Source organism: Quercus suber, unplaced genomic scaffold (assembly GCF_002906115.3).
Source record: "Quercus suber isolate HL8 unplaced genomic scaffold, Cork oak 2.0 scaffold_66, whole genome shotgun sequence".
NCBI lineage: Eukaryota > Viridiplantae > Streptophyta > Magnoliopsida > Fagales > Fagaceae > Quercus > Quercus suber.
In genome coordinates, this window is record NW_027069531.1 from 1,416,832 (window position 1) to 1,440,535 (window position 23,704).

The following is a 23,704-nucleotide window of genomic DNA, read 5'->3' on the forward strand; positions in this document are numbered from 1 at the left end:
CACATGTTTTAGATGATAGAAACTCTTGCATGATGTGATATGATCATTGGCCACTACAGTTTAGAAGATTGGTTTTACTAGGCATGTTGTGTATCAAACATCTTCCCAATCCTCTAACTTAGCATTCAAACTTAGATCAAGGGTTAATAGATTAATTCTATCATTTTTATTTTATCTTTTAGATTGTAACTAGGAATCAAAGTTTTTTTTTTTTTTTTTACTTCTAAAGGGTGATCCCCTGAAAAGTTTTAGGGGCTTAAGGAGTTAGGTTAAAACAATGATCTGATGACCCAGGCCTAGCCCAAATCACAAGGAAAATACCTAAAGCATAAACAAAGGCAAAAGGCCAAACAAGTTAGGATCCTCTTGCCGAGCAAAGCCAATGAGATTTGGGTTGCTATGGTAACATCTCACTTGAGGACTGATGAATGATAAGGCAATCGAGGAAGAAGGTTTTACTTAGAAAAACGAGCCAATGATCCAAGAAATGTGGCATGCAATTGAAGCAATAATCACATCCGCATTAATTAGGTATTCCTACTTAATACAAGCAGCAATAAATGGTGAATGACCAACCTGAACATTACTTTACACCCCAAAAAGTCCTCTTTCATTATCGAAAAAAGGAGGGAAGAGATGCTTGATGAGACAAGCATCTTCTGAGATTTAACATGGTAATCCACTATTTAGATAAGGGTGAACTGAAAGCATAAATAGGGCCTTTCCTTACATGTAGAATGGAATTGGAAAATTAAGAAAGAAAGTGTATAAGTCATATGAGAGTGTTTTTTCTTATAAAAGCTTGCCTATAATCTCGGCAAAAGTGTAATTGTGTCTTTAAATCCAACAATGTTTGTTCAAATTCTTGATTTTACTTGTTCAGTCTTCCCATTATGGATTACCCTTTTGTTTTATAAATTTGTGGTGTTGGTTAGAATTTCCAGATCAATCTTCTGGTTGGGTCGAAGTGTTTTTTTACCACCATATTACTTTTGTTGTAAATTGTATCTAGGATTAAAATGATGTAATTTATTATTATTATTAAAGATGTATATCTTTTTCAATTTGTCAATAAATGATGTACTTTTCAATTTGGTCTTTTTATTTTTTTAATTAAATAAGTTGCGACTCTATTGTACAATATATAATTTAGGAGGTATGATAACAACAATAGAACCTTTTCATTCTATCTTGAGAGGCAGCGACACTACTCTACTTAATTCATGTGGGAAATGGCTAAAATCACTATTGAAAAGTATCTAGGTTAGCTCTTTATTATTAGATCAAGACATTAATCAGTTTTTGGTGTAGGCAGGGATTAAATCCAAAATCTCTTATTCAATCATAAGAAATGTTATCAGTTGAACTAATTAAAACCCACTATATAACAATAGTAGTATGAAGTGAAGTGGGAACAATTTATGGGGGTGTTTAGTTTGTATTTTCAAGCAACAATTTTTAGTTTTTAAATAATATTAAATGTATTTTGACACATCTTTTCACATACACATACTTTTAAACAACAATTTTCAATTTTTAATCACATTTACCAAACTGCCCTGTATATCTGAAATGTATTAATACGTTTCCCTCATTAAAAAAAAGAAAACGAAAAAAGAAAAGAAATGTACTAGTACGTCATAAGCGCAGACAGAATCCAGTCATCAACCTGACCATTAATGTGGTAAGCAGACCAATCAAAAGCCTTGGATTGCCGGTGAAGCTTCCTGACCAATAAGGTTTAAGGAAAAACTAAACACGCTTGCTCAATCCTCGACTCTTCTACTCTGTTTACTACTACTACTACTACTATTTAAACAACTGTGTTACCTATGCGCTCTCTCTCACATGCTCTCTCTCTCTCGGTATCTTTCCCCCCCTCTCTCTCTCTGCTTCAGGTATGCTCTCTCTCTGAAATGTTTTTCTATTATTTGATTTTGTTTTTAGGTTTTTAATTTTACTTTTTAACTCTTTTGATTATAATCTTGTTTCATATTCTAGGGTTTTTCTCCCTTCTTGTGTTTACGCTTATCGCGTTTATGCGGTCAAAATTAGGGTTTTATTTTTTATAATCTGGGTTTGTTTTTATTTTAATAAAAAATGGAAATTTGTTGCTTGTTATTCTTTTTGGTTCTTATTGCGGGCGATTTGGGCTGTTTCTATGAGTAATTATCTGGTTTATCTGTTTTATTTATCAAAAAAGTTATCTGGGTCTGTTTTGATTTTGTCAAACATCTATTAGTTGTTTCAATTTTCGCTTAATCTGGGTTTTAGGTTTTGTTTAGGCTTCTCTATAATATTATGTCCTTTTAATGTAAAATCGATTCAGGGGGTTTCTTTCTTTACTTGAAAAAAGAAAAATAAGTAGATGAAGATTTGATCGGTTGATTTCTGTTCTTATCATTTAGTCTGTGTTATTGCTGTGAGTGTTTCATATCATTGTGTGTGCCTAATTATGTTGATTACAGGAATATCTTGCGCACCAGATGTCGCTTGATCTCAACAAGAAGCAGACATCAATCATTTGGTGTGATTTTAATTTCATGAACCGAGGAAGGCTCTGGTGTTCGTGGAAGTTTTTGTTTTGGCATTGGACTTGACTGTTCACTTTTGTCATTCTCATTGCATTATATTCCACGGTAGAGTTATTGCAGACGTTTTGTTATTTGTTGATTAACATACAGCGGGTTACACATTATTATTCTTCACTGCTTGTAAAGAAATTGTGTACGGGGAATCAAAGTTATGGAATCGAGGAACTCTGGCTTGGATCACTTGATGGGGAAGGAGTTGTTTCCCTTTCCGGGGGTTCGGTTTAATCCCACAGATGTTGAACTAGTTATGTTCTTTCTATTGAGGAAAGTTATGGGGAGAAAGTGCCCCGTTGAAGTCATTGCAGAAGTTGATGTATACAAGGTTTCTCCTTGGGACCTTCCAGGTACTTGTGAAAGTTCTCATATAAAACACTTCTTTGTTTTATTTTTTTTATTTTTTGGTTAGTTACACTGTTTTGTTTTATTGATTAGTATATTGTGCTCTCTATATTTGTTTCTTACTATAGTGTGTTTGTTCCTTTGCCAGATAAATCTATTGTGAAAGGGGATCTAAAATGGTACTTCCTTTGCCCAATTGAGAAGAAATATTCAGCTGGGGCTAGAATGAATCGTGCAACTGATGTTGGGCACTGGAAAATCACTGGAAATGAAAGACCTGTTCATTATGATAACACATTGGTTGGTTCAATAAAAACTTTGATTTTTCACATGGGGAAAGCACCAGGGAAACGAACGGATTGGGTTATACATGAGTACAGACTTGATAATAAGTACCTGGCTAAGAGAGGAGTTGCTCAGGTAATGCTTGGTTATTTGTCATTCTGTTGTATGATACTCTTATATCCATTCTCCTCCACTAGAGGTTCTGAAATTATAATGCATGTGCCTCTTGATTGACTAATGCATTACTTGCCTTTTGATCCAGACTTCCTTCATTTTTATAACCGTCTATGCTCACAATTTAAAGTTTGTTACCTGGATTGACATGTCCAGGCCTGGTTACTCTTTAGAAGCACTTAGTTTCGCAATCCAAAGTTGTTTACATCCCACCTCAACAGCCTATTGTTTAGTTAACACTTACTGGACTTTCGCTATTCCCTGTCAAAAGTGTTCTCAAGGGACTCAAATTGTCTTCAAGAATGTTACATATTTACATTGTCTGTTTGTAAGCTTCTGTTATACTTTGTCGTTAGGTATGTTTTAGAGATTAGAGAATGTTAAGAGGGTTTTCTTGTCTGTTGAATCATCTGCTTGAATTTTTATGAGTTAAATTTTCTTTTGATTGACTAATGCATTACTTGCCTTTTGATCCAGACTTCCCTCATTTTTATTACCTTCTATGCTCACAATTTAAATTTTGCTACCTGGATTGACACATCCAGGCCTGGTTACACTTTAGAAGCGCTTAGTTTCTCAATCCAAAGTTGTTTACATCCCACCTCAACAGCCAATTGTTTAGTTAACACTTACTGGACTTTTGCTATTCCCAGTCAAAAGTGTTCTCAAGGGACTCAAATTGTCTTTGAGAATGTTACATATTTACATTGTCTGTTTGTAAGCTTCTGTTGTACTTTGTAGTTAGGTATGTTTTAGGGATTAGAGAATGTTAAGAGGGTTTACTTGTCTGTTGAATCATGTGCTTCAATTTTTATGAGTTACATTTTCTTTTGTGTTTGAATTATGGAGAAAATTTAAAAAATTAATTATAGGGACCTATACTTTGGTGCTTGCAGCGCCTGAAGTTTTTTTCTTCAGTTGACGAGCATGTCAGTTATACTTTTAATTGGATAGAATATTATCCTCACTTGTTTGAATGTTCCAAATATATCCCCCCTTTGATTACACATACAATAGTCTTTCCCCTACCTCATCTGGCATTTACATTGCAAATTCTTGAGAAACATAATACTGCAACATGACAACCATAATCTCTACTTAAAAAATATTCTTGTTGATTGAATTTTATGTTCTGCTGAACATGTCATAATTTTGTTTTGCAGTTAGTCCATTCCATATTTGTCTATTTTTCCATTTTACAAAGATTCCATTTTCCCACTTCCAGCAATGACTTTCCAAAATTACCACTAGAAAGTTGTGCACTCCTTCAAAATAATGGTAGTTTTGATTTTTTTTCTTTTTTGGTTCAAGAAACACAGCAATGATTTCTTTCTTACCCTTTCCTTCTAAAGAAAGATGACAAAGAAATAAATTGTGTTTGTTTAAAAGCTTGAGTTTACTAAGATGGACAAATATAATGGTATAGAATAAAATGTATTAGTTGTATTGTGATGACCTAGCACTTTTGGGCAAGTTCTATTTCTGTTTGCACTCCATGTATAAAACTGATTGATTGTGTTCTGGTTATTGAATTCAAATTGATTCTCTTGATGTTCATGTCTTGCAGAATGGACATGTGCTTTGTATGATTTTCCATAAGGAGGGCCTAGGCCCAAAAAATAATGCACAATACGGAGCACCGTTTAAGGAAGAAGACTGGAATGATGATGGAGAAGTCGGCTTCGTAGAAGTTGCCTCTTCTGGTTTTCCTACTCCAGCCTCTGTACTGCCTAATAACTATAGCAGTTCACTTGCTGCTGGCACCTCCCAATGTGATGGCACAGCTTCTGAGTCATATTTATCTGAAACTGTGCTATCTGAATGTGAGGTGCTTCCAGCAGTTCACAGTATTAATGTTGTTTCAAAGGAGTTTAATCAAGTATACGATGGTGATGTTACTTCTTCAACATTGGAGGTTTTAAATGAAGATAAGAAAAATAAGGTGTTTAACCACTTTTGCCCATTTTTCTTACAAATGTGTTCTGGTATGAAATATTTTCTAATGTATATTGTTCACTATGAACTTGCTCCAAGCTTTTGACATTGATATGTTTTTTGATGTGGTAGTTACATTAAGTATCTGTCATATTCCATCATTTCCAAAATTCACTAGTGAAATCAAGATATCTGGATCCAAAACGTAATACATTTATTTATTATTTCCTAATTTTGGCAATCCAAATTTCATTCCATTTCATTCCTTTCTTTTCCCTTTTTACAAAGTAATTTTAGAAAATATTGAGTAAAACAGTAGTTACATATATGATGGAAGACTGGAATTACCACACTCTTATTTAAACTGAACCAGCAAGTTTCTACCCAAAGAGACTTAACACCAAGACTCGGTAATAATTAAAGTAGCCTATGAAAGGTGTCAAGAATGCCCCAAATTGAAACTAGACCACAATTCTTGAATATTTTGGCATTTAATCTTGTTCTTCCTTGAACTCTTTACTGTTTGCATCAGGGGGACCATCTCTTAGCATTTAACATTTTTTTTCCTGATTGATATACTACTCTTTTGCTTGCAAATGTTCTTTGAAGTTCTAAGATTTACTGATGTTGATTTGTTTACAATTGTGCAGAATCCCATTCATGATAGAACTGATGCAGCAGCACTACCTGTTGATGAATCTACTATTTACAAAGACTTGGGAGATCTGGTCAACACAGCTGGACTAAGTGAAGGTGGATACAATTTCTCCATTGGTTCTCCAGACAATTGTCTTTACATGGGGGATCTCAGAAAGCCACTGCCTCCTGAAGCTGGTGAATCTCAGCATGTTTCAACCAATGACCAGTATCCTGGATTCAATGCTAACATATATTCAGAGCAGTCTCCGTTGAGTTCTTGTGATGCTGCTCAGCAAATATCTGTGTCAGATGCGTGTGATCCGCTGCCTGGGTTTAAGGTGAGCTTTTGAAGTAATCAAACCATTACTGACCTGGAAGTTTCATATCTTTTCCGTTTTGTGCTTATGAAGAAACAAATCTTGGTTATCCAGGTTTTGAATCGGCATTTTAATAAAAAAGTTACGTTGCAAAAATTCCTTGAATTGAAGGAAAAAAAGACTCCATCCTTTCTTGGTAGTAATGATCTCCTCATGTGTATTCATTAAAGCTAATATAATAGTTTCCCCTCTCCATATATCTTGTTTTGTTTCCAGTCTGTTTAAATTTAGTCCAACTATCCTCGGTGGGATTAAAACGGCTAACAGTCTTTGGTTTCCCTTTTTATCTAATTTCATAGCCCTTGTTTCATGTAGGTGCTGGAGTTTTGTTTGGTATTTTCATATGCTATATGCCACTATAAAATTTGAATCTAGATTTCAAAGCATTCTTTAATTTGAGAGTATTCTACCTGCTGAAAGTATACGATCATTTTGTGAAAGAAAAGTAGTTTGAACTAAACAGCATAACCATAGTTATTGAGTTTATATTTTTCCATCACCTGCATGGCTACATTTAACATATTTTTCTGATAGCTTTGCTAGCAAGTGTTTTTTGAAGTTTTAATCTTTTCTGATGTAGAATCTTATGATTTTGCAGAATGTTAGTCATAATGGACTTGCTGAATTGCCATCTGATGAACCTGAAATTTATGAAGGCTTGGGAGATCTGGGCAATACATTTGGACAAGGATGTAATTTTTCCACCGTTTATCTGGACGATATTTTAAGCATGGAGGATCTTGAGACTGAAGCTGGTGAACCTCAACAAGTCTCAGATCTCTACCAAATAGTCTTTCCAAACCAAAAAGAGAGAAAAAGAAAAAGACAAGAAGATAATGATTAAATAAAATAAAAATTGAATGAATTAATGTGAGTGACTGATATGTGTCGCTTGTGCTATCAATGTTTCTTTTCGATCGTTTCTGAAATCTGAAGTAGTATTACTTTCTGAAAATTGATAATGATTACTTTCAAGATATCAAAAAATGTGGTCCAGTTCATTATTGTTTTATAGAGTTGTATTTTCTTTTTAATAATTTCCAGTTTACAAAGCTAAGCTCCTATTGCATTAACTTGTGAATGATTTACTATTACCAGATGGCATTTTCAAACTGTAAAGATCTTGTTATATTATTTCAGGCAACTTTTGACCCTTTATTTTTGGAACATGGCTTGTGTCCAGTGGCCAGTTTCACTGGACACAACCTTGTCCCTCATTTGTGTTCATCCAGTGCAAGTGTAACTTACCAATAAAAAAAAAAATGTAATCATGATTGGCATCTTGTGTAGAGTATGTGGTTATTTCGCTGGTAGATTGGATTTGGTTTAATTAGATTGTCATTAGGTATTTGCAAAAATTAGATTCCCTCCTAGCAGTCTTAATTATAATTTTTTTACCTGTAAAGAAATTTTCAACTTTGAGAAACAAGGTAGGGGATTCGGTAGAGAGCAAATCAAACAGAAGAATGATGGAGGGACCAAATTTCGTCCTATACGCGTACTAAATGGTTTTATACGTAGGGGCGTACTTCTAATGACTAGAAAGAAGTAGGGTTGCGCAAGACGTTTGCTTTCCCCTTGAGTGAGAAAATTTAAGGTTGGTTTTTTTTTTTTTCTTTTTTGGAAGCAGTATTAAACCATCATGTATTTAAATTTAAAATAGTTATTTAACATATGACTATCTATTTAGTATGATAATTTTTTAGGAAAAGGTATTTGATATCAAATTATACTATGTCAGTGGTATCAAAATTTAATAAATGTGAGACATGCTAGCAAAAAATAACTATAAATTTTGCTTTAACCAATGTGTTTAAAAAAAAAAAAAAAAAAGCCAAGAACACAATAAATGTCTCGATATTTTCTCAATACTTTTATTTTAGCTATGGTAAGCCTTGGTATGATCTTTTATAATTTTATTTTAGAGTAGGGCTACACCCGTCATAAAAAAAAAAAAAAAAGTTACATCCACAACATTTTCACAACAAATTCTCAGTGGTAAATTGTTATTGTTTTTTAATTGGGCAACCACTTTAAACTATGCATTAAAAGAAACAACAATCAAAGAACCAACAAAAGAAAATTGTGCATGAAACAATGAATTTTTGCTCACCAAATTTGACTAAACCAAAAAAGAAGTCTAGGAATATAACAAAATGTCACAATATTTTCACAATACCTTTATTTTTAGCCGTGGTAAGTTTCGGTCTGATATATTATTATTTATTTTATAGAAATGCTATCTTCATAATATTTTCATAACAAATTCTAGATGGCAAGTTGTTGTTGATTTTAAAATGGACCCATGACTGATATCACTTTTTTATCCATCAATAGTAGCCAACCTATGATTTTTTGTGAAATTAATGTGAAAATCTTGTGGACTTATCATTTTTTTTTATTTGATCTATACGAAACTAAGATGTTAACAATTGTGAAAAATATTGTGATAACAACAAGTGTTATAACATTTTTACAAAACATTTATTTTCAGTCGTGGTTGGTCATAATCTCATATTTTATTATTTTATTTCGACATATAAGAAATTGACATCTTAATAATTGTGAAAATATTGTGAAATTCGTTGTGTCAATATAACAATATAAATGCCAGCTCATATAAATATTTAAAAGAAAAAAAAAAGCACAAACTGATTAAAAAAAAAAAAACCTATAGCTACTACAGTGTCAATTGAACAAACCAAAAGACACTATAGCTACTGTAGCTACACACATTCGCGTATTTTATACGTAGATAGAAAAAGAAGAAGAAAAAGGTGTTTGGTGCTAGATCCCTCGGTCTGGTACTAATCTTAATCCATGTTGACCATTTACAATTTGTACACAATCGGATCTCTTGCCTGCATAGCTTTTTTTTTTGTTAGTAAATCATAACTTAATCAAGCAATTAACGTGTTAGATTCATAAAAATACTTCTAGCATTACACATTGTCAAGCGGTCTTCGCAAATCAAACTTTTCTCTTTCATTAGCATATTTGTATTGAAAAAAGTAGATTTATTATGTAAAGAAAGTCGGAGAACTTAATAGAATCTAAGTCTTTCTTTTTATATATATCAATTTATTCCCCCCCTCAGCCTCATCTTCATCCTCAAACTTTCATTAAACTTATTTCATTTCTTCAGAGTAACAATAAAGCTATGGACAACATTTAACTATTCATTAATGAGTTCAATCAATGAAAAGCAAGGGTGAGGGAGAATATGTGTTGAAATTGTAGGCAGCGTTGTTGTAGATTTTGAAATGTGATTAGGAGAGGAGAGACAAATAAAGATGTGTCAACTGTCAAAAGTGAAAATGTGTAAACTTGTTGGCGGTGATGAAAGAGCAGCAAGGCCAGTTCGCAATCGATTATCTTTAATAGCTCCATTATTTATTTTTATTTTTGCTTTGCTCTTGATTTCTGCAAACATGGTGTTGGATTTGCTTTATTAAAGAAGCATTTGCTTTATTAGAGCATCTCCAATGGTCTATGTAAAAGCAAAATATTCTCTATAATAAAGAATGAGACCAAAAAAAGCCACTCATGGATTCTCTATACCCAAATTTTTTTTTGGCGCATGAATAGTAGCTCATCAAGTTGATGGGTTACTGTTCATTTTTCAGATTTTTTTTTCTATTATAATAATCAAGTGTTGAATAAAAAAAATGTTGAAAAATGTGTAGTTATTAAAAAAAGAATAAATAATGAATGAAGAAATAATATTTAAATGAGATAAAAAATGTGATAGAGAATTTGTTAGAAAGTAAATTTGAAAGAGTGGGTAGATAAAGGTAAAAATTACTATTCATTCTTCAAACAATACAAAAATTTGATGAATTTGCTGGAGATGCTCTCAATGAGTTCAATCAAGGAAAAGCAAGTTTGATAGAGAATATATACATGTGGTGAAATTGTTGCAAATCTTAGGGGGGGGAGAGAGAGAGAGAGATGTCAAAGTGAAAACGGGTAAACATGTGGGCAGGGCAGTGATGAAAGGGCACCAATTTTTGTTGCATATGTAATGTGGTTTTGAGCCTCGACTCGAGTAGGAGAAGAATTTGAATAATTTTGACACTATATGTATGTCTATGCATTGTGGCGTATAATTCGAGAAGTAGAACATTAATTTTTATAATAATTTTCTAGAGGTAAGAGACAGTTCGCAAACAATTTGTATATTACTTTTTTTTTTTTTTTTTTGGATGAATTAGGACTTCATTGCTTGATATTATGGTCTAGTAAAGTAATTGAATTTAAACTTATTGTGATGATGATAAAATCAAGGGTAAAATATCATTTTCGTCCTTAAACTATCACAAAAGTTCGTTTTTTGTCCCTAAACTTTCAAAAGTTCTATTTTCGTCCCTAAACTTTTCCAAACGTATTGATTTTCGTCCCTCCGTCTGACGGAGTGCTGACGTGGCTTTGACAGAGTGCTGATGTGGGGGGGACGAAAATCAATACGTTTGGAAAAGTTTAGGGACGAAAATAGAACTTTTGAAAGTTTAGGGACGAAAAACGAATTTTTGTGATAGTTTAGGGACTAAAATGATATTTTACCCTAAAATCAATTTGAGCATCTAGAAGACTAGAACTAGAAGACTCTAAATAAAAATATATAATAATTTTATTACTATAAAATACTTACAATAACAATAATATGCTGATTGAAAGTGGATATGTACATGAATGGAAGCAAGGTTTTCTTCTAAAAGTAGTGTCAAGTGTGAACAGAAGATATTTTACGTCATAAATACTTTTTTTTTAAAAAGGGAAGTACGTCATAATGTATGCATATATATACAGTCTGCTTAATGAGGCAAGCCGACCAATAAGGTTGAGGAGAAACAATACACGTTTCGCTCCACTGCCTCTATATATAAATGTAGTTTGCCACTACAAAACTAGTACAACAGCTTACTACTACGTTGTTTAACAACACAAAATTCCAATCCCCAATTTCGCTCTTCGTAATTCTTAAAGTAAAATCAAAACCCTTCTCTCTGGCGCTCTCTCTCTCTCTCTCCCTCTCCCTCTCCCTCGCTTCAAGTTCAGGTACTGTTTCTACTCTCTCTCTCTCTCTCTCTGAATCTTTCTATTATTTGCCTTTTGTTTTACGGTTTTTGATCTTAGTTTCATATTCTAGGGTTTTTAGGTTTATTGTGTTTATGCGATCAAAATTTGGGTATTCCTGATTGATTTATAATCTGGGTTTGCTTTCATTTGATTAAAAAATTGGGGAATTTCATTGTTTTTGTTGGGCAATTGGGTTTTTATATCTATGACTTATAATCTGATTTTTGTTTTCCCCCTTCCTGTTTTTATTTTTTTAGTCAAAGATATATTTACTAATTTCAATTTTCGCTTAATTTCCGATTGTTACTAAGGGGTTTTGTGTTTTTTTTTTTAGGCTAACTTTATAATCTACTTGATAATTTAATGTGCTTTTGATTTTAATCCTATCAGGGGGTTTCTCTACTTGGAAAAAGGGTCAAAATTAATGAAGATTTGATTGGTTGGTTTATAATCTGGGCGATTTGGGTTTTATATCTATGAATCATTATCTGATTTTTATTTTACTCCTCCCTGATTTGATTGTTTTAGTCAAAGTTGTATTACTTAATTTAATTATAGCTTAATTTTTGATTGTTATTCAGGAGTTTTCAGGTTTTGTCTAGGCTACTTTGTACTCTACTCTATAATTTTATGTCCTTTTGATGTTAATACCATCCTATCAGGGGGTTTCTCTACTTGAAAAAAGAAACAAATTAAATCAAGATTTGATTGGTTGGTTGTTGATTTATCTTCTTATCATTTAGTCTTTGGTATCTGTTTTGGGTTTTTATTTTTTATTTCTGAATTTGTGGGGGCGTTTCTTGTCATTGTGTGCCTAATCAATTAATAATGTTGATAACAGGTAATTATTCCACACCAAATGTCTATTTGTAATCTCAACAAGAAACACTTTTCAATCATTCGGTGTGATTCTAGCTTCATAAACCGGAGGAGGCTCTGGTGTTCATTGAAGGTCCTGTTCGGCACTTGATTTTTTATACTCAAGTGTCATTCTTATTGCATCGCATTGTAGGGTAGAGTTCATTTCTTGTTCCTGTGAAAACATTGCGTTATTGGGGAAAGGGGTTTGGGTTTTGTTGATTAAGAGCAGATTACACGTTATTATTCTTCACTGCTCGTGAGGAAATTGTATACTAGATTTTCAAAGTTATGGAACCGAGGGAGTACGTTTTGAATTGCTTGTCGGGGAAAAAGTCGTTTCCCATTCCTGGGGTTGGGTTTCATCCCACAGACGTTGAGCTTGTTTTGTACTATCTATTGCGGAAAGCTGTCAAGAAAAAATTCCCCGTTGAACTCATTGCAGAGGTTGATGTATACAAGTTTGCTCCTTGGAAACTTGCAGGTATATGGGAAAAATATTTATTTACACTCTTTTGACTTTTATTTTTATTTCATTAAATTACTCTATTTTGTTTTATTGATTATCACATTATGCTTTCTTAATAAAGTTTGTTTGTTCTTCTACCAGATGAGTCTATTGTGAAAGGGGATCTGAAATGGTACTTCTTTTGTCCAATTGAGAAGAAATATTTAAGTGGGGTTAGAATGAATCGTGCCACTGATGATGGGCACTGGAAAATCACTGGAAATGATAGACCTGTTCTACACAACAATGCATTGGTGGGCTCAAAAAAAACTTTGATTTTTTACAAGGGAAAAGCACGAGGGGAACGGACGGATTGGGTTATGCATGAGTACAGACTTGATGATAAGCACCAGGTAATTATTGGTTATTTATCATTCTTTTGTATGATAGTTGTGTCTGTTGGTGTAGTCTTTGTATAAGCTGATTGTGAATATAGTTTCTTTCCTAGTCCATACACAGGTTCAGAGATTATATTGCATGTGCATCTGAATTGACATATGTGTTACTTGCCTATTCACCAGACTTCTCTAATTTATTTGTTCACAGTCCAAAGTTTGTTCCCTGGATTTAAATGTCGATCTCGATGGTTAGGCGCAACACTTGTTGCAATCCAAAGCTGTTTATACTTTATATCCCACCTCAACAGTCAATTGTTTAAATGCACTTACTGGACTTTCTGTTATTCCCTGTAAAATTGTTTTTGAGAGACTCAAATTGTCTTTTTTTTTTTTTTTGGATAAGTAAGAAAGATGTATATTCAAAAAACTGCTAAATGCAAAGTAGCACAAAGCATATCAAAAAGTACAAAAACAAGAGAGAAAAGCAAAAACATAATAAAAGAAGCACTAAATTCAATATGAAATTGGGCATAACATTAAAGAAGCACTAAATTCAATGTCGATCTGACACCGCGACAGTGAACATCGAGGACTCGGGTTTGTCTGTAAAAACTTCCGTTGTTGTCATCGAATGGGCCAGGGGTGTCAGATTGGCCTTAGAAGAAGGCTTGCCCATTTCATAAGAACTTGGGCCCGAGAAGCAAGTTGCGGTTGGCTGAGTAGAGCCCAAACATGGTTGGGCCAATGTGGGATTCAAAAGCTTAGGCCCACAGTGGGCTTATTTTTACTTGTTTCCCATGGAACCCACTTAAAATACTTAGGTCCACCTTTGTTATAATCCTATGAAACCCTCCTCTTTCCTTTCTCACCCACCTCCACAGTCAAACCTTTTCCTATCCAGCATGCATTCCTTAGAAGACTCCCAATACCATAATTAGATTCTTTTGAATTTGAATTAAACCTTAACGGAAATCTCAATTTATCTCCTACCGGTATTCTCTCTCCCAAATTAATATCCATACTAATGCTCCGAGGTTTCACAGCTCCTCCGCCAGCAGCGAACGGGCAAGGAGTGGCCACCAGTCTACTACTCAATACCGTCTTTGCATTCTGGATCCAGCACCACCATCTTCTCCTCTCCTAACTGTGTCTTCCCCTTATCTGTGATACATAACTGCGTCGGATGCTTTCTATCTTCTACTTTTATTTTGATAGCCTTGCACAGTTTCAGCAAAAGTTCTAGAGTTTTGAATCTGAGTAACAAATTTCGAATGGCCTGAGCCACCCACCACGTATTGGGAAGGATACATCATATTTCTTAATTCAAGCCCGAAAATCCTCCAACCATTTTTTGCTATGCCTTCGGGGATAATGACCAACCTCCTAGACCCGCCAACTTTGAGTTTAGTCAATAATAAGAACTGACCAAAAGAGTTGGTGCTCTGTTGGAGAGTAAAAGCAATATCACTGTCCCTGAACTCTTACCCATGAAAACTGACCTCATAAAATATTTGCCCCGCTCAAAAATTTGTAGTGAGAAATAATGTCCCCCTTCCTCTATAACTAATTGAAAAAACCTGGATTCAATGAAAAAACTGTGAAAGCCCCCCATATCTGATTGGAGTAGATGAAAAGAACAAAATATCTGGCTAATCTGAGGTAGCCAGGCATGTGTAAGCTTCCTGTGTACTGTGCAGTTTTGCATGTTTTAGAGATTAGAGTTCATATTTTTTGTTAAGAGGGTTTACTTGTCTGTTGAATCAACTGCTTGAATTTTTTTATTTGAGTTAAATTTTCCATTTTTTGTTTGAGTTATAGAAGAAATCTCAAAATTCACTATTTTATAGGCAACTCTGCTGTTTGCAGCACCTGAAGTCTTTTTTTTTTTTTTTTTTTTCCTGTTGGTTGATGAGCTTGTCAGTTATACTTTTAAATGGATGACATATTATCCTCATTTATGTGAAATGGTCCAAATATGGATAATAGAATGTTTTTTTCTCTCTTTGATTACACATTCAATAGTCTTCCCCCTACCTCATCTAATCTAGCTCATGCATTGCAAATGCTTGAGAAACATGTTACTGCAACTTGACAACCATAATCTCTACTAAAAAAGATTTTTGTTGATTGAATTTTATGTTCTGTCAAACATGGCATAATTTTGTTTTTGTGGTTAGTCCATTTTCCCACTTCCTAATTCAACAGCTTTTTAAAATTACCATTAGGAAGTTGTTGTTTACTCTCTCAAAATTTGGAACTTTGTGATGATAATTTTGGAAAATTTTCTTGTTAAAGAAACATGGTAATAATTTCTTCTTACCCTTTCCCTTCTAAAGAAAAAGACAGAGAAATGAATTGCGTGTCATTAAAAGGTTGAGTTTACCAAGAGGGAAAAATATAATGGGATAGGGAGTAAAATGTATTTGAATTGTTGGTCAACTGCTACATCTATTTCTACTCCTACATGTATATAAGTGATTGATGGTGTTCTGGTGATTGAATTCAAATTGATTCTCCTGACGTTTGTCTTTCAGAGTGAACATGTGCTTTGTAAGATTTTCCAAAAGGAAGGCCAAGGCCCAAGAAATAATGCCCAATACGGAGCACCATTTAAGGAGGAAGACTGGATTGATGATGAAGAAGTTAACCGTTGTGCTGGTTTGTCTATCCCTGCCTCTGTGCTGCCTAATAACCATAGCAATTCACTTGCTGCTGGCACCTCGCAATTGAACAGCACGGCATCTGAATCATGTTTTTCTGAAATTGTGCCATCCCAGCGTGTGGTGTTTCCATCATTTCAAAGCAATAATGTTGATTCAGAGGAGTTACCTCAGGTTTTGGGTGATGATGTTTTGTTTTCAACATCATTGGTTTCAAATGAAGATAAGAAAAATAAGGTGTGTAACTTCTCTGCCCTTTTTTCTTACTAGTGTTCCAGATCTAGTTGCGATGGGAATTTTAAGTAGGTTATATTTTCTAATGCACATTGTTTCATTATGAACTTAGCCAAAGCTTTGGACATTGCTATACTTTTCAATGTTGTATTTACATTTAAGTATAGGTCAATTTCCATCATTACCAAATTTCATTAGTGAACTCAAGATACCTGGATCCAAAATGTTAAACATTTTTTTTTTTATAATTTCCTAGTTTTGGCTATCCAAATTTCATTCTATTTCTTTCCTTTCTTTTCCCTTATTGGAAAGTAATGTTAGAAAATATTGAGGAAAACGAAAGTTACAAATAAAGAATTTGCCCAGTTGGTTGGCACCTCCTGGTATTTTCAAGACAACCCAAGGTTCAAATCCCCCCTCCTCCATTGTAACAATCGAATTAAAAAAAAAAAAAAAAAAGTAAAACTATTATTAAAACTGAACCAGCAGCTTTCTCCCTAAAGTGTCAAAAAGGCCCTACATCAAAAGTAGACCACAATTCTTGAATCTTTTAGTATTTAATCTTGTCTTTCCTTGAAATCTTCACTGTTTGTGTCAGGGGAATGATATTGTAGCATTTAACATTTTTTTTCCCTGATTTTTATACTATTTTGCTTGCAAATTTTCTTTGAAGTTCTAATCTCTACTGAAGTGGATTTGTTTATGATATTTGCAGAAGCCCATTCATGATAGAACTGCTGAAGTTGATCCTAATAACAAACACTTGGGATATCTGGCTGGACCAAGTGAGGATGTATACACTGGTTCTCTGTACAATTGTCTTTACATAAGGGATCTCGATACGCCACTGAATATCCATCCTGAAGCAGGTGAACCCCAGCATGTTCCATTCAATGGTCTCAATGCTGGACACAACGATTATATTGATTCAGAGCAGTTTCCCACATCAAAAGTAAACCACAATTCTTGAATCTTTTAGTATTTAATCTTTCATTGAACTCTTTACTTTTTGTATCAGGGATTCAGGGGGATGATATTGTAGCATTTAACATTTTTTTTTCCTAATTGTTATACTACTCTTTTGCTTGCATATGTTCTTTGAAGTTCTAATCTATCTACTGATGTGGATTTGTTTACGATTTTGCAGAATACCATTAATGATGGAACTGTTGATGTTGAACTTCCTGTTGATCCTATTTTTGAACACAATGGTCTTAACATGAGGGATCTTGATAAGCCACTGAATCCAGAAGCAGGTGAATCTCAGCACTTTCTGGCCAATTCTTTTGGTGCTCCTGAAGTCTTATATGCGCCACATCAGTCTGATCCGGGGCCAGATTTACTTTGTGAAATTGAGGTGAGCTTTTGAAATAATCAACCTTAACTGATGTTCTTCTTTTACAAGTTTCATCGTATCTTTTCCGTTTCCCATATTTTGCTTGCACCTCACTTGTATTTGTGAAAGATAAGGGATTGGTGCTTATGAATAAAAAAACTATGGTTGTCAATGTTTTGAATCTTCATTTCAAGAAAAAGAACTGTTTTAAGAGTTCCTTTCCTCTACCCTTTTATAGTAGTAATGATCTATTTGTGCTTATTGGTCTATTAAACTTATATAATAGTTTTCCCCCTTATATATTTTGTTTTAATTCCAATCTGTTTGAATTTAGTCCTACTATCCTCGGTGGGATTAAAACTGCCATCAGTCTTAGTGTGACCTTTTTATCTTACTTGAAGGCCCTTGCTTCGTGCTGGTGCTGGAATTTTGTTTTGTAATTTGATGTGCTATTTGCCATATAAAATTTGAACTTAAATTTCAAACATTTAAAATAAATAAAGAAATTGAGAGAATGTACATTTTAGCCACCAAAATTTTAAAATGTCACTTTTGAATGAAAAGTAGTTTGGACTAAATGGTGTATAAAAATTTATAAAATAAGATAACATTTTTCTGATTGCTTTGCTAGCAAATTTTCTTTGAAGATTTAATCTCTTCTGATGTAGAATCTTATGATTTTGCAGAATGCCAGTCACAATGGAACTGCTAAAGCATCATTTCCTCCAGATGACCCTGATTTTTTTGAAGGCTTGGAAAATCCGGGCATTACTACATCTAGACATGGAGATGTCCCCCCTAGTTCTCTGGAATTTGACATGGATGAACTCTGGAAGCAATTGGACTGCCCCCTTGAAACTGGTGAGTCTCAACACATTCGAACCAATGACCTAGAGCAATTTCCAGTCAATTCCTGTCATGCTTCTCAGCAGTTACCTGGGTCAGATCTCTCTCAAAAGGACTCTTCAAACAAAAAAGAGAGAAAAAGAAAAAGGAAAGAACATAATGATGAAAGAAAATGAAAAACTTTTCTTCTTTCCCATTGTTTATATGTAATAAATTGATGACCTACTTTCATTGTGTTTGAGTTGTGATTTAAATAACCTGAAGTGTTCTGTTTCTAATAATTTCCAGTTTACACAGCTAATCTCCTATTGCATTAGCATGTGAATGATTTTACTTTTACTTGATAGCATTTCCAAACCCAAAGTACCTTGTTTATTGCAAGCACCTGGTTTACCCTCTTAGACGACCGAGCAATGCTAAACCCGTAACTTGACCTGACAAGAAACCAAACCCATTAAGATCTTAGTCTCTTACAACTATCAATGATTTTTGCCATCTTACTGGGTAGTTATCTCCCAATACTAAATTAGATTGTTATTAGCCATTAGCCAAAAATTCATCTTTTCATAATGGCGACATGCAGCTTGACAGTTTGAATGCTGATCAATACTACTGTAGAAATTTTTAACTTCAGGAAAATATTTTAAGGATTCAAAAAATAACAAATTCAAAATAGGATGATTGAAGGGAAAAATTGCATCCTGTACACGTACTACTATATTTTTACATAGAAATTTGCATATAGTTCACGAAATGACTAGAAAGGTGCTGATGCTATATCCCTCGGCCCAGCTGGTAATCTTAGTTGGTCTTCTGTAGACTCGAGCTCTTCATCTTCTGTGTCTATCATTGTATTTTCATTATGTCTTGCAGTACTGACAACTGGCTCTATTCCCTGCCGAATATTTGCAATTATTAGACAATGAATCATACAATCAACTCCTCAAAAATATAATAATATAACTGTAGTAATAATAACTATAAAAAAAAGAAAAAAGAAAAAAAAAAGAGCAAGGGGGAGATTATAAAAAATACAGTAAATCATAACTTAACACAAGTTTTTTTTTTTTTTGGTTGTGTGTGTGTGTGTGTGGTGGTGAATACAGTAAATCATAACTTAACACAAGTTTTTTTTTTTTTTGGTTGTGTGTGTGTGTGTGTGGTGGTGGTGGTGGTGGTGGTGGTGGTGGGGGTGGCTAAGATAACTTACAAAAGTAATTTAACAAATGCTTTTAGCCTCTCACATCCATCTACACAAATGGATTATTATTGTTGTTGTTATATGATCAATCGATTAGCTTCATCAACATCATCATCATCAAACTTCCATTGCATTTATTTCATTGATCTCTTCAAAATAACGCATCTAAGTGCTACTAACTTAAATCTCAAATTCTTATTTTATGAATTCCTTTTTGCTAAGATAATTTACACAAGTAATTTATGTGTTGATTCATACAAATGATTTTAGCTTCTCACATCCATTGACCTACTCAAATGGATTATTATTGTTGTTGTTATCAATATATCAGCTTCATCATCATCATCAAACTTCCATTGCACTTTATTTCATCTCTTCAAAACAATGCATCTAAGTGAAAATACTCAATCAAAAATTCTTATTTTATGGATTATAAAACCAAAGAATAGATTTTATAGCTGAAGAAACACATACAGAATGATGACATTTTATAAAATTTAATTAAGCCCTTTTTTTCCCATACCTACCATGCATCAGACTACCGAACAGTTTTCCATCTCAAACTCAACAAAGTGTATGCCAAAATGATTTTGCGTTATACTTGCTTCAAGATCCATCATGCAAAAAATAATCCCATGCATACTTGGTGATTTATATGCAAGAAGCTATTTCTCTCTCTCTCTCTCTTAAACAAAATCAATATCATTAAAACCAACAAAGAATTATTAATTCAAATAAAAAAAAATTGAAAATTTGTACTGATCAAAAGTTTTTTCGACTCATTACCTTCACGAAGATAGTCATTGCTTCTTCTATAGTCTTTGTATTTAATACATACAAGGCTGCCTCCTATAAACAAATTGACGCACCAAATTAACATCCCAATAGTATATAACAAACTCATAAACATTTCACACACACAATTGCAGCACAAAATTAATGCAAAACTTAATTAAGCAAATATATAAATCGACTAACCCTTGCATATTGGATTTGATCAAAACCCAAAGTCCTAGGCTCACTTTCGATTGATGATTTCCTATCAATCCGTACCGTGGATGCTCCTTCCATTTTATGTAGTGAGAGAGAGAGAGAGTGAGAGACCAAAATATATTTGGAAAGAAAGAATTATTAAGGTGCAAAGCAAAGGTGAAAGGAGGAAGGAAAACGAAGAATAGGTTTATATATATAGTTGAGATATAGTTGAGGGGTTGTGAGCTATGTGCCACCACAAAACGAAACGTGGCAATCTGGACCAAAGGGAACTACATCTATATACGAGGCATTCTGGAGAAATCGATAGGACACGTGGCGCGTGATGATTACCTCGTCTCAAATGGAGAAACTCGTAAGTCAAAACATGTGACGTGGTGTGCGTTTCCCATTCCCATAATAGAAAATTTCGAACGGTGTTTTTTTGTTCACAAATTGCGTATTTGTGCGAGGCACTTAGGCCAATCAGAGTGTGACACCACTGCAATAGGATCCCCATGAGTTGTAGTGTTGAGATACACGTGTGTGTTTAGCGTCGGTAGTTGTCGGTTTTTGGACTTTTTGGCCCGGATCTGTACCCACATTTACTGATTACGTCATTGGGACTGGATCATTGGAGAATCATGCACGTGATTCTCAACATTTCTAACTTTTTTTCTCTTTTTTGACCTCAGAAGATTTCTAACTTGGACATATATGGTAATATGGGAGAAAAGCATGTCAACAACCGTGAAATTCTTGATGCTTCGTCCATATGATCCTTAACGTGTGAATGTCTTTTTTGCTCTTTTGGTTTTTTTTTTTTTTTTTGGTTTTTAGTTTTTTTAAAGAAGATAGAACCATGAGAGCAAATCACTTTCCACTTAAGAAAATAAACCCTACTTGTGCATGGTCCCGTCATCCTAATGCTAATTGATAAGGGTAATTCTGAAAGTTTGATAAACTCGTTCACATAAGGCCAAGTTGACGGTCTTAATGAACCCGTCGACCTTGCTTGTGTATTCATCAACATAAACGACAATATCATAAGGCCGACGGTTCCACCTCAAGGCTGACGGTTGCGTCTCAAATGAAACGACCATAATGCAGACGGGATAAGAAGCTAACGGAAGGAAGCTGAAGGGGATAAGTAAACCTTTGACGGGTCTGACATGACCTTGCTTGGTCTCTACGCATGAGTATATAAGGAAACATTTTGTGCTCCACGACTAACCCCAATCAAGGGAATTCCTACAAGGAAATGATCCCGCAAGATACGCATATTAATGAAGATCTTCCCTACAAGGAAAGACCCTCTATGCCAAGGAACAAATGTCAACCTTGTACTACTATAAAAACCTCAAAACCCTCATAAACGAAGTTACGCATAATTTATCTCATTTATAGTACTCTAGAGTAGTGAAAAGTTTTCTAACTTGACTTTCAGAGGGTATTTGGCTAGTACCACATCGATACTCTGTACAAGGTTTTCCTTGTTTTTGTTTCGCAAGTGTTGTCTTGAGTACGTGAGGACTATGTGACTTACTGACGATTTTTGACATCATCACTAATGTATCCGGAACTGCTTCATAGTAGTAAATCACTTCCACCTAATGAGATCAATCCTACTAATGCATGGTCCTGCCACCTCGATGCTAATGTATTGACACTACTTCATGAGAGCAAATTGCTTTTTATCTACTGAGATAAACCCTACTTGTGTATGATCCTGCCACCCTAATGCTAATATATCTTTTACGCTACTCAAACTTTAGCACTAAAAGCAAGGTGGACAAGGTGCTTAAGTACTAGGTCCTCACAATGTTATAAATCTGTCACTTATATGAGTGTATCATAGATTGAAAGGTGATGATGTTTGAAAATCATTAGGACTTACGCTCTAAGCTTCAACGGCAGATTGATAACCTGAAAGAGAAAGAAAAACTTTTGAAAGTGACCAGGGTGAATCGGCGAAGGACCCTCTGATGGTTAAGTCAGTTTCTCTCTAAGACTCAAATATAGTAAATGGATAAATAGTAAACATACCTTAGTCTAGTGAGGTTGGGTCCTTTTTTATTAAGAGTTTGAAGTGGGTCAGCTTGTTAGGTGCCACGAACATCGTGGGAGATGTGTGGACTTAGTGTAGAGAGTAGATCGAATTTCAGGGAACTCATTGCACATTTCAGGATAGTGAATTATGGTGCATTTAGTCTTGGTTTGTAGAAAACGCTTAAAATTCACTAAGTGTTTATTGGTCGTCTATGTCCTCTTGAAGTGTAGACGACTTGTCTTCCTTAGACGACCTTGCTCCTTGGTGTTAGCTGCTTTTTCCTCTTCTCCTTCTGATGACCATCTTGGACGTGAGTTTCTTGGACGACACTAATGGACGACGTATACTTATTAAATTACCCATCAAAAGGGATATGCATTGATTATAAAAAAACAAAATAAAATAAAAAGAAAGGGATATGTATAAGTCAGTCATAACTTCAAGTTCACCAGCAGGCACCTCTTGCTTCAACATCTAGATCGGTCTGAAATCCTTTTCACTTAAAATGTATTTGAAAAAAAGAAAAGGAAAAAACATAATAGGTAGAAGACATCTCATCAAGATCAATTTAATGGTAACTAGCAAATTTTTTATATTATATTTTAGGGTAAATTGCAAATTACACATCTAAAGTTTAACAGTATTTCGATTTTACACCCTAAAGTTTCAGAATTTGGATTTTACTCTTTAAAGTTTGGGAGTGTTTGAATTTTACACTTTAATATTTCAGAATTTGGATTTTATCTTCTAAATTTTAGGATTGTTTGGATTTTACTTCCTAAAATTTGAGGGTATTTAGATTTTACACCCTGAAATTTCACAATTTGAGTGTAAAATCCGACACTCCCAAACTTTATGGACTAAAATCCAAATTTTAAAACGTTAGGGTGTAAAATCCAAACACCTTAAACTTTAGGGGATAAAATTCAAATTTTGAAACTTCAAAATGTAAAATCCAAACACTTCCAAATTTTAGGGATGTAACTCAACTACTAATTAATTAAACGAGTCGCTAACCCGTGCGATACACGGAATAGTCATACAAAAATTTTAAATTTTCATTTTGTTTAAAGTTATGATCAATTGAAAATAAAAGTTACAATTTAATAGGAAAAAAAATCTAATACCAATAATGCATGATAAGTCCAACACCAATAATAATTTGGTATTTTCTTTGCTATCAGTAATAATTTGTTATACCTAAAATTTATGCTAAACATGAAATTAATAATTATTCCCAAAACATAAAAATCATATGCAATAGGAATAATTTTTTTTA

At 33.9% G+C, this 23,704-nt stretch overlaps 3 protein-coding genes across 4 annotated transcripts; 2 read left to right on the plus strand and 1 right to left on the minus strand.

Moving 5' to 3' along the window:
- Positions 1-1,768: 1,768 nt before the first annotated feature.
- LOC111996585 (NAC domain-containing protein 82) lies at positions 1,769-7,355 on the plus strand. Its single transcript, XM_024028567.2, has 6 exons — positions 1,769-1,898; positions 2,469-2,938; positions 3,082-3,353; positions 4,960-5,334; positions 5,978-6,304; positions 6,942-7,355. Exons 2-6 carry the CDS (start codon positions 2,746-2,748, stop codon positions 7,185-7,187), a joined length of 1,413 nt encoding a protein of 470 aa, XP_023884335.1. The 5' UTR covers positions 1,769-1,898; positions 2,469-2,745; the 3' UTR covers positions 7,188-7,355.
- Positions 7,356-11,228: 3,873 nt separating this feature from the next.
- LOC111996583 (NAC domain-containing protein 82) lies at positions 11,229-18,503 on the plus strand. The gene is made up of 7 exons (XM_024028563.2): positions 11,229-11,401; positions 12,264-12,764; positions 12,891-13,141; positions 15,661-16,023; positions 16,736-16,972; positions 17,168-17,377; positions 18,043-18,503. The coding sequence occupies exons 2-7, from the start codon at positions 12,572-12,574 to the stop codon at positions 18,376-18,378; spliced, it is 1,590 nt and encodes a 529-aa protein (XP_023884331.1). The 5' UTR covers positions 11,229-11,401; positions 12,264-12,571; the 3' UTR covers positions 18,379-18,503.
- On the minus strand, positions 17,830-20,595 carry LOC111996584 (uncharacterized). Of its 2 annotated transcripts, XM_024028565.2 has the most exons (4): positions 20,382-20,595; positions 20,190-20,252; positions 18,916-19,097; positions 17,830-18,636 (listed from the first exon to the last, which is right to left on the minus strand). In XM_024028565.2, the coding sequence occupies exons 1-3, from the start codon at positions 20,472-20,474 to the stop codon at positions 18,960-18,962; spliced, it is 294 nt and encodes a 97-aa protein (XP_023884333.1). In that variant the 5' UTR covers positions 20,475-20,595; the 3' UTR covers positions 17,830-18,636; positions 18,916-18,959. The 2 variants fall into 2 exon arrangements, with proteins under 2 accessions (XP_023884333.1, XP_023884332.1); XM_024028564.2 differs by lacking the exon at positions 17,830-18,636 and having other exon boundaries at positions 18,862-19,097.
- Between the last annotated feature and the right edge of the window lie 3,109 nt (positions 20,596-23,704).

Excerpts from the sequence above, each read along its gene's own strand:
- LOC111996585 (XM_024028567.2), top strand. The coding sequence starts at position 2,746 with ATGGAATCGAGGAACTCTGGCTTGGATCACTTGATGGGGAAGGAGTTG. Across the intron at positions 5,335-5,977 it reads ATGAAGATAAGAAAAATAAG|AATCCCATTCATGATAGAAC; the intron begins GTGTTTAACCAC and ends ACAATTGTGCAG. Across the intron at positions 6,305-6,941 it reads ATCCGCTGCCTGGGTTTAAG|AATGTTAGTCATAATGGACT; the intron begins GTGAGCTTTTGA and ends ATGATTTTGCAG.
- LOC111996583 (XM_024028563.2), top strand. The coding sequence starts at position 12,572 with ATGGAACCGAGGGAGTACGTTTTGAATTGCTTGTCGGGGAAAAAGTCG. Across the intron at positions 13,142-15,660 it reads GACTTGATGATAAGCACCAG|AGTGAACATGTGCTTTGTAA; the intron begins GTAATTATTGGT and ends TTTGTCTTTCAG. Across the intron at positions 17,378-18,042 it reads ATTTACTTTGTGAAATTGAG|AATGCCAGTCACAATGGAAC; the intron begins GTGAGCTTTTGA and ends ATGATTTTGCAG.
- LOC111996584 (XM_024028565.2), bottom strand. The coding sequence starts at position 20,474 with ATGGAAGGAGCATCCACGGTACGGATTGATAGGAAATCATCAATCGAA. Across the intron at positions 20,253-20,381 it reads ATCAAATCCAATATGCAAGG|GAGGCAGCCTTGTATGTATT; the intron begins GTTAGTCGATTT and ends ATTTGTTTATAG. Across the intron at positions 19,098-20,189 it reads CAATGACTATCTTCGTGAAG|GGAATAGAGCCAGTTGTCAG; the intron begins GTAATGAGTCGA and ends AATATTCGGCAG.